Raw genomic sequence first — 11,922 nt, 5'->3', positions numbered from 1 at the left:
TCCTTAAACCTGCATTCTAGCTGATCTCCAGCAGGAGGGGGGCTCCTTAAAGCTGGCTAAGATGTGATGGCCAGTGAAAGTGTGTAACGTTTTTTCACCATTTTCTGTCACTTTATAGACCAAGCAAACTAATTTACACGTGTAGTGGTTTACATTCCTCCTGTTTCAAGTTTTTGTTCGTAAAGCATAAAATGACTACAACTGCTTTTTATTGTATTGTACAACTCTGTTATGTGTAAATAGTCAGACCTTGGATTTGGACAGCCCTTCACACTCAGACCTCCTTGGAAGTCCAAGAAATTACGGGCGTGAGCGAGTGTGTGTGTGTGTGTGTGTGTGTGTGTGTGTGTGTGTGTGTGTATGTGTGTGTGTGTCAGAGGGTAACAGGGTGGATAGCACTTTGGGTGTGGTGACACTAACGGCCAGGAAACTCTTTTTTATCTTAAGATATGTATATATATATATATATATATATATATTATCTTGTAGTTTTCCCTTTAAAAAAAATGGATTCAGTGCTGACCTGTGGAAAGGTATTAATCCCTTCTGAAAAGCATGGAATTAGCATAATTGCTACTGTAAAGCCGCTGTACTGAGGATATTTCACGTTAGTCTGCATCCTGTGCTGTGTGTGACTGACTGTTACCTGTGGTGGAGCAGCTGTACTGAGGATACTGTGTGAAGGCCACAGCTCTCTCCACTCCATCTCTCTCCATCTCCTCGATGGCTTCCTCCGTCAGCGGCGTCACGTACCGGAAACCGATGTAGAACTTGTGCGGAGCTGAAGAGAGAGACAGTCAGTCACTCGCTGCCAGTCATATGAAATACACTCAAAACTGTTTGATTAAAACTATGGCTAAGAATTAAACACATAAATGACACTTAGATATGAAGTAAAATATCGGAATAATTAAATGAATATAGTATGGAACATAAAGGAAAGTTATTCTGGAGATTGTAAATTAGTATGAAAGTGTTGAACCGGGTCTCCTATTCGGAATCAGGTTAGTACACTTCTACATGGGGTCAGTTATCAGTGGGGTGTGTGCAGGCGTGTGCAGAGACACTCCTTCACTGTGTCACTATCTACACACACCACACACGCAAGGACACACTCATATTGCTTTCTGGTGAACGTTATTAACAGTTATAGATGTGACTTACAATAAGTGACAAGTTTAAGTGTCTAATGGATGATTTCTAGGTATAAACTAAAGTTTAACGGAGTACATGTATACGTTATCACTGTGAGCAACACAAAAAACACTTTTGGGTAGACAACTGGCCGCTGATCTGAATTGTGGAGATATACAGTATGTAATTGGCAACATTTTTACAAATATCTCTGTATTTTTCAGCTGAACTGTAATGTAATTATACATTGCGGTCCAACTTATCTATGGTCTCTTTTTTCAGTCCTGTGTAGCTTTGCTTGCATTCTTGAAGAACCGAATCTAACATTACGAACAGCAACCTCCGGGCAGACTGACTGCTAGTTTGGGTGGTGTCAGTTTCTTTATTCTGTGGCCCAGCAGGTAAATTAACTAGAGGTGGGGGGAAAAGGTCGATACAGCATAGTAATGCAATATTTTCACTGGCAATACTGTATTGATATACATGCGCAAAGAATCAATCTTTTAGTATATGTGTTGGTCAGTTTGTCTGCTTGACAATCCCATTTTGAAGCATTAACATTGAAGTGATGTGAACAAATGGAGAAATGTATCTTTTTAGATAAAACATGTTGAAAAAGTTTTCTTTTGGGGACATCATTTGAAATTGGGAAAAAAATAGAAGTTGTAAAAAAGGTTATAAATTGCAATATATCACAGAACACTGCAATATGTTTAAAATCGCATTGTAAAATCGTAAAATCAGGCGGGATGACCCTCCCATCCTGTTAGGCAGCGGGTGTACACGTATCTGCTCTCTGGGACTGTCTCACCTGTCTCAGGACTCATCTCGTCCAGCAGCTTCACCATGCCCTCTCCCTGCATGGAGGTCCAGTGTTTGATGGGCGAGCCTCCTCCGATCTTACTGTACTGCTCTTGGATCTTTGGCGTGCGGCGCTTGGCGATGAACGGGCCGAGCTTACTGCAGAGCGAGGGATAGATTGAAGGGTTACGAGTAAAACACTAGTAATATTACCGTACAATATTGACTCATAGCTTTTATAAACAGCAGACAAACATAAACAAACAAGCATATTAAACATTTACATGATATAATAAATACAGAAAACAAATAACCACGAGGGCAGTAACGATACACAGTTATACAACAGATTATTTATTGATACTGATTGATTTAAATATCGATCGATCCAACACCAAAAATTCTTTTGTACCTTAAAAGAATGTTTCAAAAATCGTTTCAGTGGTTCATTAACTCATTGGAATGAGACATACGAATATTGGTAGCAGTAACAGCTGTCACTCCCCGATATAAGTCGAGTGTAGATTTGAGTCGCACATGCGTCACTTTGCGACACGTAGCATACAAGATGCCAACGAGATGTCAATATCTAATGTCAATACAGTAAAAAGGGCTTAGCTGGCTACAAGTTAGCATCAAACACAACAAAGGCTGTCAGCTGGATGGTGTTTTAAGCTAACGTTATCAATCAAACAACCATAGATAGCGAAAACGTTTTTGAAAGGACTGCTAGCTTAGCTACAAGCTAGCAATCAAACACAGCAAAGGCTGTCAGTTGAATGGTGTTTTGAGCTAACTTTAGCAATCCGCAATTCCGCTCCCAACCTGTAGGAGGAATAAAGAGAAAAAATGCTTTGGTGCCGACTGTTAATGTGCTGGTTAAGAAGTAGCTAATGCTAATGCTAATGTCATTCTTGGTGGGTAACATAAGATTACGACACTGTTAAACACACAGTTATTTTTAGTATGATTGTTTTGACCACGGTTCACAACTCTGGGCTAACCCACGAATTCATCAGTAACATTAACTGTGTAGATAGACGACTAATCTAATGGTAATTTAGCTAGCTAGCACACCCCTGTCTTTTGTCTCACTCTCCTGGTGCTGCAAGGCTTCAGTCGGGATGAGCGCTGATAACAGCCCCGGGGACACATCCATTCCAACCCAGGTAAAAATTTGTATTAATGTGCATAAAAAAGCCAAGGAAATATGGAAAAATCTCCAAAAAGGCATCAAATGACAGATTAGACATTCATGTAATACGTCACAAAAAGTTAGATTTTATTTCCATCATTTACACTTAAATAACAGAAAATAAAAAAATGGCATCTGCAAAGGTTTGGGCACCCTGCAGAGTTTATATCTTGTACTGCCCCCTTTGGCAAGTATCATAGCTGGTAACGCTTCTTGTAGCCAGCCAATAGTCTTTCAATTTTTGTGGTGGGGACATATACAGTATGTCTTTATAGTGTAATGGTGTAGCACAACTCCCGTGTCTGCCAGGTCTTTCTAGATGGATCGTGCAGTCAAACGTGGGTTTGGACTTGCTTTTCTCACAATCCTGCGAGCTGTTCTGTCTGATATTTTTCTTACTTTAACTTCTACTGTTCCTGATGGATGCCATTTCTTAATTACATTCCAAACAGAGGATATTGGCATCTGAAAACACTTTGCTATCTTCTAGCCTTCTCCTGCTTTGTGAGCGTCAACTATTTTCAGTTTCAGTTTTCTAGACACTTGCTTAGAAGAAGCCAGGGTGCTGATTGTTGGGGCAAGGTCAGATGAGTCTGAAACCTTAAGATTGACACCACCTGGTCTTTCCAGACGATGATTGAGAACAATCCCTGACGCTGTCAGGTCTCAGCTTTCCAAAGGGGGCGGTGCATGCTAGAAACTTGCAGGGTGCCCAAACTGTTGCAGACGCCATTTTTTAGTTTTCTGTTATTTTGAAAGTGTAAATGATGGAAATAAAATCTAATTTGATGCCTTTTGGAAAAAATATTTCATCTTGTCTTGGCTTCTTTATGCACATTAATGCAAATTTTTACCTGCGGTTCCCAAACTTTTGAGCCCCACTGTAGCTTTGAAGTGACCTGAGATGAATTTGGTTATGATGTGACGCGCACACACACATTTAATTGAATCCGTGCCTTCATCACCTCAAGACTGTCACAGCATCCTGTACGGCACACCCACCAGAATTATCAACAAACTAAGATACATCCAAAACTCACATCACCCCAGTCCTTCCAAACAGCCACTGGCTCCCCCATTCAACAAAGAAACCAGTTCCAAATTCTCCTCATCACCTATGACCTCCACAACCAAGCCCCCTCCTCTCTCACTGACCTCCTGCACCCTGTCCCATGAACAGATCTGGGGGGGATTTTAATCCTTTTAATCTGTGATCCATCATCATTAGTTTTTCAGCTATTTGGTCATGGTATTAGCAAATTAACATTTTGATGATTTGTGATTCTGATGGTGGCTTTAGATGAAAGGTCAGAGAGTTATTGAAATTCATCCTGAGGGGGGCATGAATGTCTGAACCAGATTGAAGGGCCATTGCAATATTTGACATATTTCAGGACTGCTAAACCAAAACAACATCTTTGTACAGCGGGTTTTAACCACAGAGGGGCGTACCCACCAACAGAGTGTCCCTGTAGCAGCAACATAAAGCTAAAAGAAAAATAGCAGACTGTTCAGGTTCCCAGATTCATCTGAGGGGTCACACAGACTCGCAAGATGACAAAGAAAAACAAATATATTAATGTCAAATGTTCCTTTTCTTTCCAAACTTTTTTCTTCTGAAACTTTAGATATTTTCACGTCAGATGAAACTATCTTTGACAAGAAATATTTGCTCATAACTCACATCCACTAGAAAATGTAATGTTTAATCACAATAAAATAAATCATTTTAAGGACTCACAAGCAACAACAACAAAAAGTTGGGAACAACTGCTTTAGTGAACAGTATTGTTAAAAAAATGAAGAGCCTGAATTTTTCTTCTCAGCAGCAACAAGAAACACATTGTTGGTTTAATGTCAGTTATTATGAAACAGAGCCGCAGAAGAGCAAAGTGTCCCAACAACCTTCTCCATTTGTTTTCTTTAGTGTGTTTGTGTGTGTGTGTGTCAACCCTATGAAAAACATGTATATTTAAGTGTTGCATACAACAAAAACGTTTTTTGAAGTGTTGTATATATGGTTGTCAGTTCCTTAGTTTTTGGTCCAGGCAGAAACTATACTGCAAACGGTCTTTTACAGAATGATCACAGGTTTTAAAAAGCTACTTTTACTCAGCTAAAGATATTATTCTGTGTGTACCTCTGTACAGGGAGTTTCATCAGGTCTGTGTCCATGAAGAGCCGCAGCAGGAAGTCGTGAACATCTTCTAGTTTCTCAGGTCCTCCCATGTTCAGCATTAAGATGCCAGTCTTAGGTTTCCTGCAGGCACAATATATTTATAATTAATAACTCATATCTAACAATGCCTCGACCCCCCGCAATAATCTGTTAAGCTTAGTGATTATTAATGTTGCCTAATCAATAGCCTTACTACAATTAAATCTCACAATATATTGATATTGCTAATTTCTGCTGATGTATTGGTCTTTGTGCACAGATTATTTTAAATTATTGATTGCTAATGCCATTATGCTAACACAAAACAAAATTCGTAGAATATTGACATTTGTACATATAGCCTTATAGTTAAGTGATATTAATACCGGTGTCTGTGTAGGGCTTTCAACCAGTTTCAATTGGTCTTTGTGCACACATTATTTTAAATTATTGATTGCTAATGCCATTATGCTAACACAAAACAAAATTTGTAGAATATTGACATTTCTAGATATAGCTTTATAGTTAAGTGATATTAATACCGGTGTTTGTGTTGGGCTTTCAACCAGTTTCAAGAACACCATGTGAATGTTTTAAACTCTAAAATTGGAACTACTAGAAAGCACCCAAATCTTGTCCTGTCATCTTGTTACATTAATGTTATCTTACAAGTAAGAAAAAGGTGTAGTACGATCTGGCTCCATATGCATTTCTCTATTTATTTAGATGGACATGAGGGCCAAAACGTCCATTTTCAAACTCAACGCCTTAGGCTCTAAATTTTATTAAAATAAATAGATGAATGCATATTAAAAGTCTACTTTCATGCGGGGGGGGTTTAACGCGTTACTTTTCTATATTATATTATTATCTTAATGCTAGCTTATACTGTCAGCCTGTAACATTAATGTTATCGTAAACAACTAATGTTAGCTTCTTGTATCAGGTTAAAATGCTAATGTCAACTCAAGTTCCCAATGTTAGCTTGTCCTGTCAGCCTGTAACATTAATGTTATCTTAATCAACTAATGTTAGCTTATTGTATCAGGTTAAAATGCTAATGTCAACTCAAGTTCCCAATGTTAGCTTGTCCTATCAGCCTGTAACATTAATGTTATCTTAATCAACTAATGTTAGCTTCTTGTATCAGGTTAAAATGCTAATGTCAACTCAAGTTCCCAATGTTAGCTTGTCCTATCAGCCTGTAACATTAATGTTATCTAAAGCACCCAATGTTAGCATCTACGTGTCAGTTGAAAAACTTTTTTTCAGCAGGTTTCCTGCTTTTCCACAAAGTAAAAGACGAAAAATAATAAAAACAAGTAAATAAAAATGAAGCATAAAAGCAACACAAACAATTAAAGTATGACAATGTTTTTTTATCATGTGCTAGCTCCAGCCGCTGATGTTAGTTTGTAGTGCAGCTTGTAAAATGAACATACTTGTCATGTCAGTCTATGAAACTAGCCTTTAGCTCAAGTAGCTCAAGTTAGCTCTTTAGGTCAGCTTCTGAAGCCACTATTAGCTTGTCAGTAAAGTCTGTTGGTTGCTGCTATGCTTTCAACGCCGCACTACATCAGAAATGCACCCAATAATCATTTTAAGATTTACAGACACTGCATGCACAGCTCTAGTTTCTGTTTAACATGATTAAGCCTTGAATGCAGTCTAAAGTTGAAAGCATAACTGTTTTGATATCCTACGCTTAAATGTTAATTACTTTTATCTCTTACTCTAAAAGTGACAGTTCTACTGCTTTTATCTCTAATTTTAAAACTCTTATTCTAAAGCTGACAGCACAACCGTTTTTATCTCTTACTCTAAAACTGACAGTTCAACAGCTTTCAAATTTTACTTTAAATCTGACAGTTCAACTGCTTTTATCTTACTCTAAAACTGACATTTCAACTGCTTTGGTCTCTTACTCTTGGACAGTGATAGGAATAACAACGTTATAAATAACAGCGTTACTTTTTTCCTAGTAAGGAGTAATCTAATTGATTACACTTCCAATCTTAATAACGCCTTTACTGTTAAAAAATAATATAATTGAAGCTGTTTTTTTTTCCATCAGACCAACTAGATCTCTGAGTAGAGAGGCAAAGATATGTTCCTGTCCTTCCTTGGTTAGTGGGCCGTGCATGAGACAAGTGCTTAAATGCTGACGATTGGCTGAGGTTGAGCAAAATTTCATGGTGAGCCAATCAGAGGTAGAGTTGGGCGGGTGTTCAATAGCACACATAGTCAGACCATAGACTGTACATATGAGTTGAACACGCAACAAACCACACAACGAGAGACAGGTACGACGAGCCCAAATGACGGGCAATAAATATCAAAAGTTCCAAAACATCTATTGTGTTGTTTGTATGGATCCACTATATAAATTTAATATCTACATACATGGCATTTGATTGGAGGCTAGTCTCACTTTGTCCCACAGCAACATTAAAATACTTTTTAGATTTGTGTGCATTGTTTATGTTAATAATTTATTGTAATAATTAGAGCCCGACCGATAAAGGATTTGTCAGGCCAATACCGATACAAATATTTGGGTAATTAAAAATACAATATTCCGATGTATCGGCCGATATACTTTTTTTTTGGAGAAAAAAAAACAGAGACGCGTAACAAAACATAAACAGTCTCCCCTAAAATTAGTTATGAGTTATCACAAAAATAATAATATAATATTTAATATTATTATTGTCCCAACAGAACAGAGGAACATCAAATTATATTAAAGGACTGAAAAATAAAATGTTTAAAAATACAAACTTAAGATAGGAAACTTAAAGTCCTTTGCACAAAAACACAATGACAAAAAAAACACACAACCCCAACACTCATAACATGGTTGACTGTCCGTTTTTATTTTATTTTTTAAATACTAATTTATTTTAAATGATTGTGGTGAATGAATATTTACAAAAACAAAACAAAAACATTTTTTTCTGCCATTATTAATGCCGATACCAATAGTTGGGGAAATGCCTAATATTGGCCAATAATTTTGCCAAGGTTATCTCTCCTTTCTCGGCTTTGCCCGGCCAGAGAATTTGGCCCGGCCATGATAGAGAGACATCCTGGATTTTAAACAAGCAAAGTGGCAGTTGGTCATGGCCCCCCCCCCCCCCCCCCCCCCCCCCCCCCCCCAGATCCCAGATGGCTGTGGCATGGTATTCTGAAGCTGCATCACTCGTTATGCTACACAGTGTATTTATGTACATCTACATTCACTTAGTATAAAACTGCCACAGTGTGTTGCGTGTGTGTGTGTGTGTGTGTGTGTGTGTCACCTGTTCTCCTGTGTTTCTAGAGTCGCAGCCTGGGCTAAAGCAGCAGCAGTGGAGCGTTTCCTCACACTCAGACCGACGCTGCTCCTGGCAACTAAAGCAGAAGAAGAAAAGATCCGTCACTCACACACATTTTTTCTATACAAGTTACCTAAATATTACTAGACATGCACGGTGTTTTCCACCTCCTTACAAAACTTTTCCTGAAATGTTCAGTGTTGAAGCTGCTAAGATTAATCGATTAGTTGACTTTCTCCTTAAATTTATCATCAATTATTTCTCCCAACATTCAATAGTTGGTCTTTCTCCAAGGCGCTGCTGTGAGCAGCTGCTCCATTTTCTTTGTGCATTGCGTTGTGGGACAGTCGAGTACATTAACAGAACAGGCAACGGGGTTTTTACTATGCCCGCTTAAATCTTGCATACGTTTAGTGGGTAGTCTGGATTTGGGACACAGCATTAGTCATGGCAGCGGCTGCTGCTCTCCGGCCTGGAAACACTTTCACTTGGGACTCTTTTTGGTCAATTTGATTACATTAGATTAGACAACAGGCTACTTTATTCATCCCACAATGGGGCTAAATTAAGACAATAATTATGAATTTAGTGGTGCCAGGCTTTCTGCACCTTGCACCATTTCATCAAATTAAAATAATCCTGTGAATCATTTTTAAATTCAACTTGACACATTTGGTATCTTTGGATACTTTAGGATCTTCACTAGAATTTACTATATGAATCTATTAGTTTGAACCATATTTGTCCAGTAAACATAAGTTTGTAAAAAAAAAAAAAAGGGTGCTAAATATCGTGTTTATGACTCTAATGACCTGATCAAAACCAGTTTGTGAAATACTAAAGACAAATGCTACAAGCTGCAGAGATGCATTTTGAATTATGCAAATGAAGGAAGTAAGATCGACTTTACTTTCATAACCCGAGCTGCAGTACCCCGAGGCGCCGCCAGGAGGCCTACTTTGGTTATGCAAGTTTCCAATGGAATTGTGTAACTCCATGTAAATGATTTTCCTCGCTGTGCAACCGTAGACGGTTAACGACCACGTGCGTGTCATTTGGCTTATACTAAAAGTATCACAAGTACTGGGTAAGTTCGTTATATAACATTAACAATTAAACTGTAACCTACAGTGACGTTGGGCTGACTCAAAACAACAAGTTAACGACCTGCTAGCGACGGAAACACAATTTGTCTGTACAATAAAAGCCTCTATAAGCAAATATTAGGATTTCGAACTGAATAAATAGCAAAGATGGGCAAGGAATACAAAACCTGAGTCGGTTGAGTAAGCACAAACAGACATTGAAGCATTATATGGCGATAATACAAAAAAGATTTGCGTTAATATTACAACGAGGGTGTTATTGTGAAAGCATTGACAGGAAGTTGTACTTCATGTCATTACTAGTTTAACGGAAGATTATAAAATGATGGCAATGTCAACGTGTTGCTGAGTTTACACTACGTTAGACCAAACAACGCCGTTCCATCACTTGGAACTGCCTTTAAACTGCATTAAAGAAACAGTGTAACATAGTTTACTATGGGACTTCCGGAGCTAAATCACAAAACTTGCAGGTTTCCCTGCAAAGCTTTTACAAGGCTGACTTTGCGCTCAGTCACACTCACATTGTATCAAGCGACCGGCGCTTCCCATCACTGCCATCATGGTAATTTACTGTTTTCACAGGCCGAGGAAAGCTCCTGTTCCCGCTGTAATGAAGGCTGGAAACTTGGGCTTTCTGCGGCTGGTTCCACGAGTATTCCCCGCACTGAGTGACTCGCTGGCCTCACCGACAGCCAGATTCCTTCAGCTACCACCGGCTGGCTGTACGACAAGCTCCAGTCACGTTCACCTCAACACGTCCGGTTTGTACTTTCACAATAAAACCACCGAGGTGTAAATGTCGGCTGATGCGACATTTCAGAAACAGATTGGGGTTAGTAGAATATTTTTATTTCAGTTGTCATTGTAATTTAGCCTACTTTTCAAGTAATATGTTCTACTGTAACTCTAGATTAGAAGGCTATGTTCTCTGTCTTAACTGAGCAATACAGGAAAAAAACAAGATCTCTGAGGAACTTAGTTACTTCTTAAGTATAATCAATATATGAATTAACAATAGAGACAGGGGATTGTCTACAAGAGTCTAGATAAGAATTTATAGGGAAACAGACAACCTTTTTTAAGTTTGACTATGAATCTGTGAGGATCTGCATAGAAAATATTTAGAAATGTGTGAGCAAAAATAGTTAGCGTACACTCTTAATTTTGCAGGACAATGCACTTTAGTTACAATAGATCTGTTACAGTTAGTATACCATTAGTGTATTGGTTGTTTTAATTGTTTGTTTTTTTACCATATCTATTTACGTTATTGGAAATGTGAATAATTGTATGCTTTTATTGTGGAGACATTTCCGATCTAAAGCTAGTTTACTCTGGTTTCCTTGACGAAGAGCCGTTATCTTAGTATGGCGTCACAGCTACGAATGAGATAACCCCGCCCCCGATGGGCACACCCACTTAGAGAGAGAGAGAGAGAGAGAGAGAGAGAGAGCAATCGCGTGCGTGTGATAATCAGCTATAACCATAACTGTATGCGTAACAGTCCGTGGTTTTAACCCTGTTTCTGGCTCCGGAAAGAATGAAAAAAGGAAAGAAGAGAGAAGAACATTTCAGTGATGGGAAAGACCGTGCTTGTGATATGAAGAATCAATAAAATATTTTTTTTCAAACTTAATGCATTCACTTCAACATCCTCCTTCCGCTACATTGTGTGGACAGTAGTATTTAGACACCTCTGCATACATAGCCCACATATCCTGTGTAATCTTATGTACTTGTGTGTCCATATACTTCTGGCCAAGCAATGAAAAACTACAAATTTGAATTCAACGTGCTTCATGAAAATAAGAGATAAGATAAACCTTTGTTGTCATTGCACAGAGACCCTTACAACTGAACTGTGAGTGCCGGAACTGTAAGTGCATTAAAGATAATAAACTAGATGGACAATAAATAGCTAAAATTAAGAATAATTTAAGACATAAAAACACTAACAACAGGACAGGAAAAACATTGCATATGGTGTATGATTATTGTAATATTAGTGCGATAGAGCCCGGCCAAGATATATACATATATATGTGTATATATATATATGTATATACATACATGTATACATACATATATACATACATACATACATACATAAATACATACTGTATATACATATATATACATGTTCATAAATATATGAATAAACATATACTGTATATACACAGTCTGTATATATACAGTATATATATATAT

The 11,922-nt window shown here is 38.0% G+C and overlaps 2 protein-coding genes and 1 long non-coding RNA gene across 7 annotated transcripts in view; 1 reads left to right on the top strand and 2 right to left on the bottom strand.

Moving 5' to 3' along the window:
- fech (ferrochelatase) overlaps positions 1–10,491 on the bottom strand; it is a 19,323-nt gene extending 8,832 nt beyond the window's left edge. For 3 of the 4 annotated variants that reach the window (XM_034895866.1, XM_034895867.1, XM_034895865.1), the window contains exons 1-4: positions 8,591–8,681; positions 5,271–5,390; positions 1,946–2,094; positions 647–781 (exon numbers count right to left, since the gene is read on the bottom strand). In XM_034895866.1, the coding sequence (XP_034751757.1) occupies positions 647–781; positions 1,946–2,094; positions 5,271–5,368 (382 nt within the window). In that variant the 5' untranslated portion in view covers positions 5,369–5,390; positions 8,591–8,681. Of the gene's footprint in view, positions 1–646; positions 782–1,945; positions 2,095–5,270; positions 5,391–8,590; positions 8,682–10,235 lie in introns of those variants that run through there. The other variant, XM_034895864.1, reaches the window with a different exon arrangement.
- The window catches only part of LOC117959030, a 25,477-nt gene that overhangs the window by 8,874 nt on the left and 4,681 nt on the right, over positions 1–11,922 (top strand). The window lies entirely within an intron of this gene.
- The window catches only part of nars1 (asparaginyl-tRNA synthetase 1), a 28,971-nt gene continuing 17,372 nt past the window's right edge, over positions 324–11,922 (bottom strand). The window contains exon 16 of one of the 2 annotated variants that reach the window (XM_034895858.1): positions 324–360. The gene's annotated coding sequence lies outside the window, so the exon portion shown is untranslated. Of the gene's footprint in view, positions 361–8,556; positions 8,588–11,922 lie in introns of those variants that run through there. The other variant, XM_034895857.1, reaches the window with a different exon arrangement.

The sequence above is a fragment of the Etheostoma cragini genome, chromosome 16 (genome assembly GCF_013103735.1).
Source record: "Etheostoma cragini isolate CJK2018 chromosome 16, CSU_Ecrag_1.0, whole genome shotgun sequence".
NCBI lineage: Eukaryota > Metazoa > Chordata > Actinopteri > Perciformes > Percidae > Etheostoma > Etheostoma cragini.
This window is presented reverse-complemented; position numbering and strand designations above follow the sequence as displayed.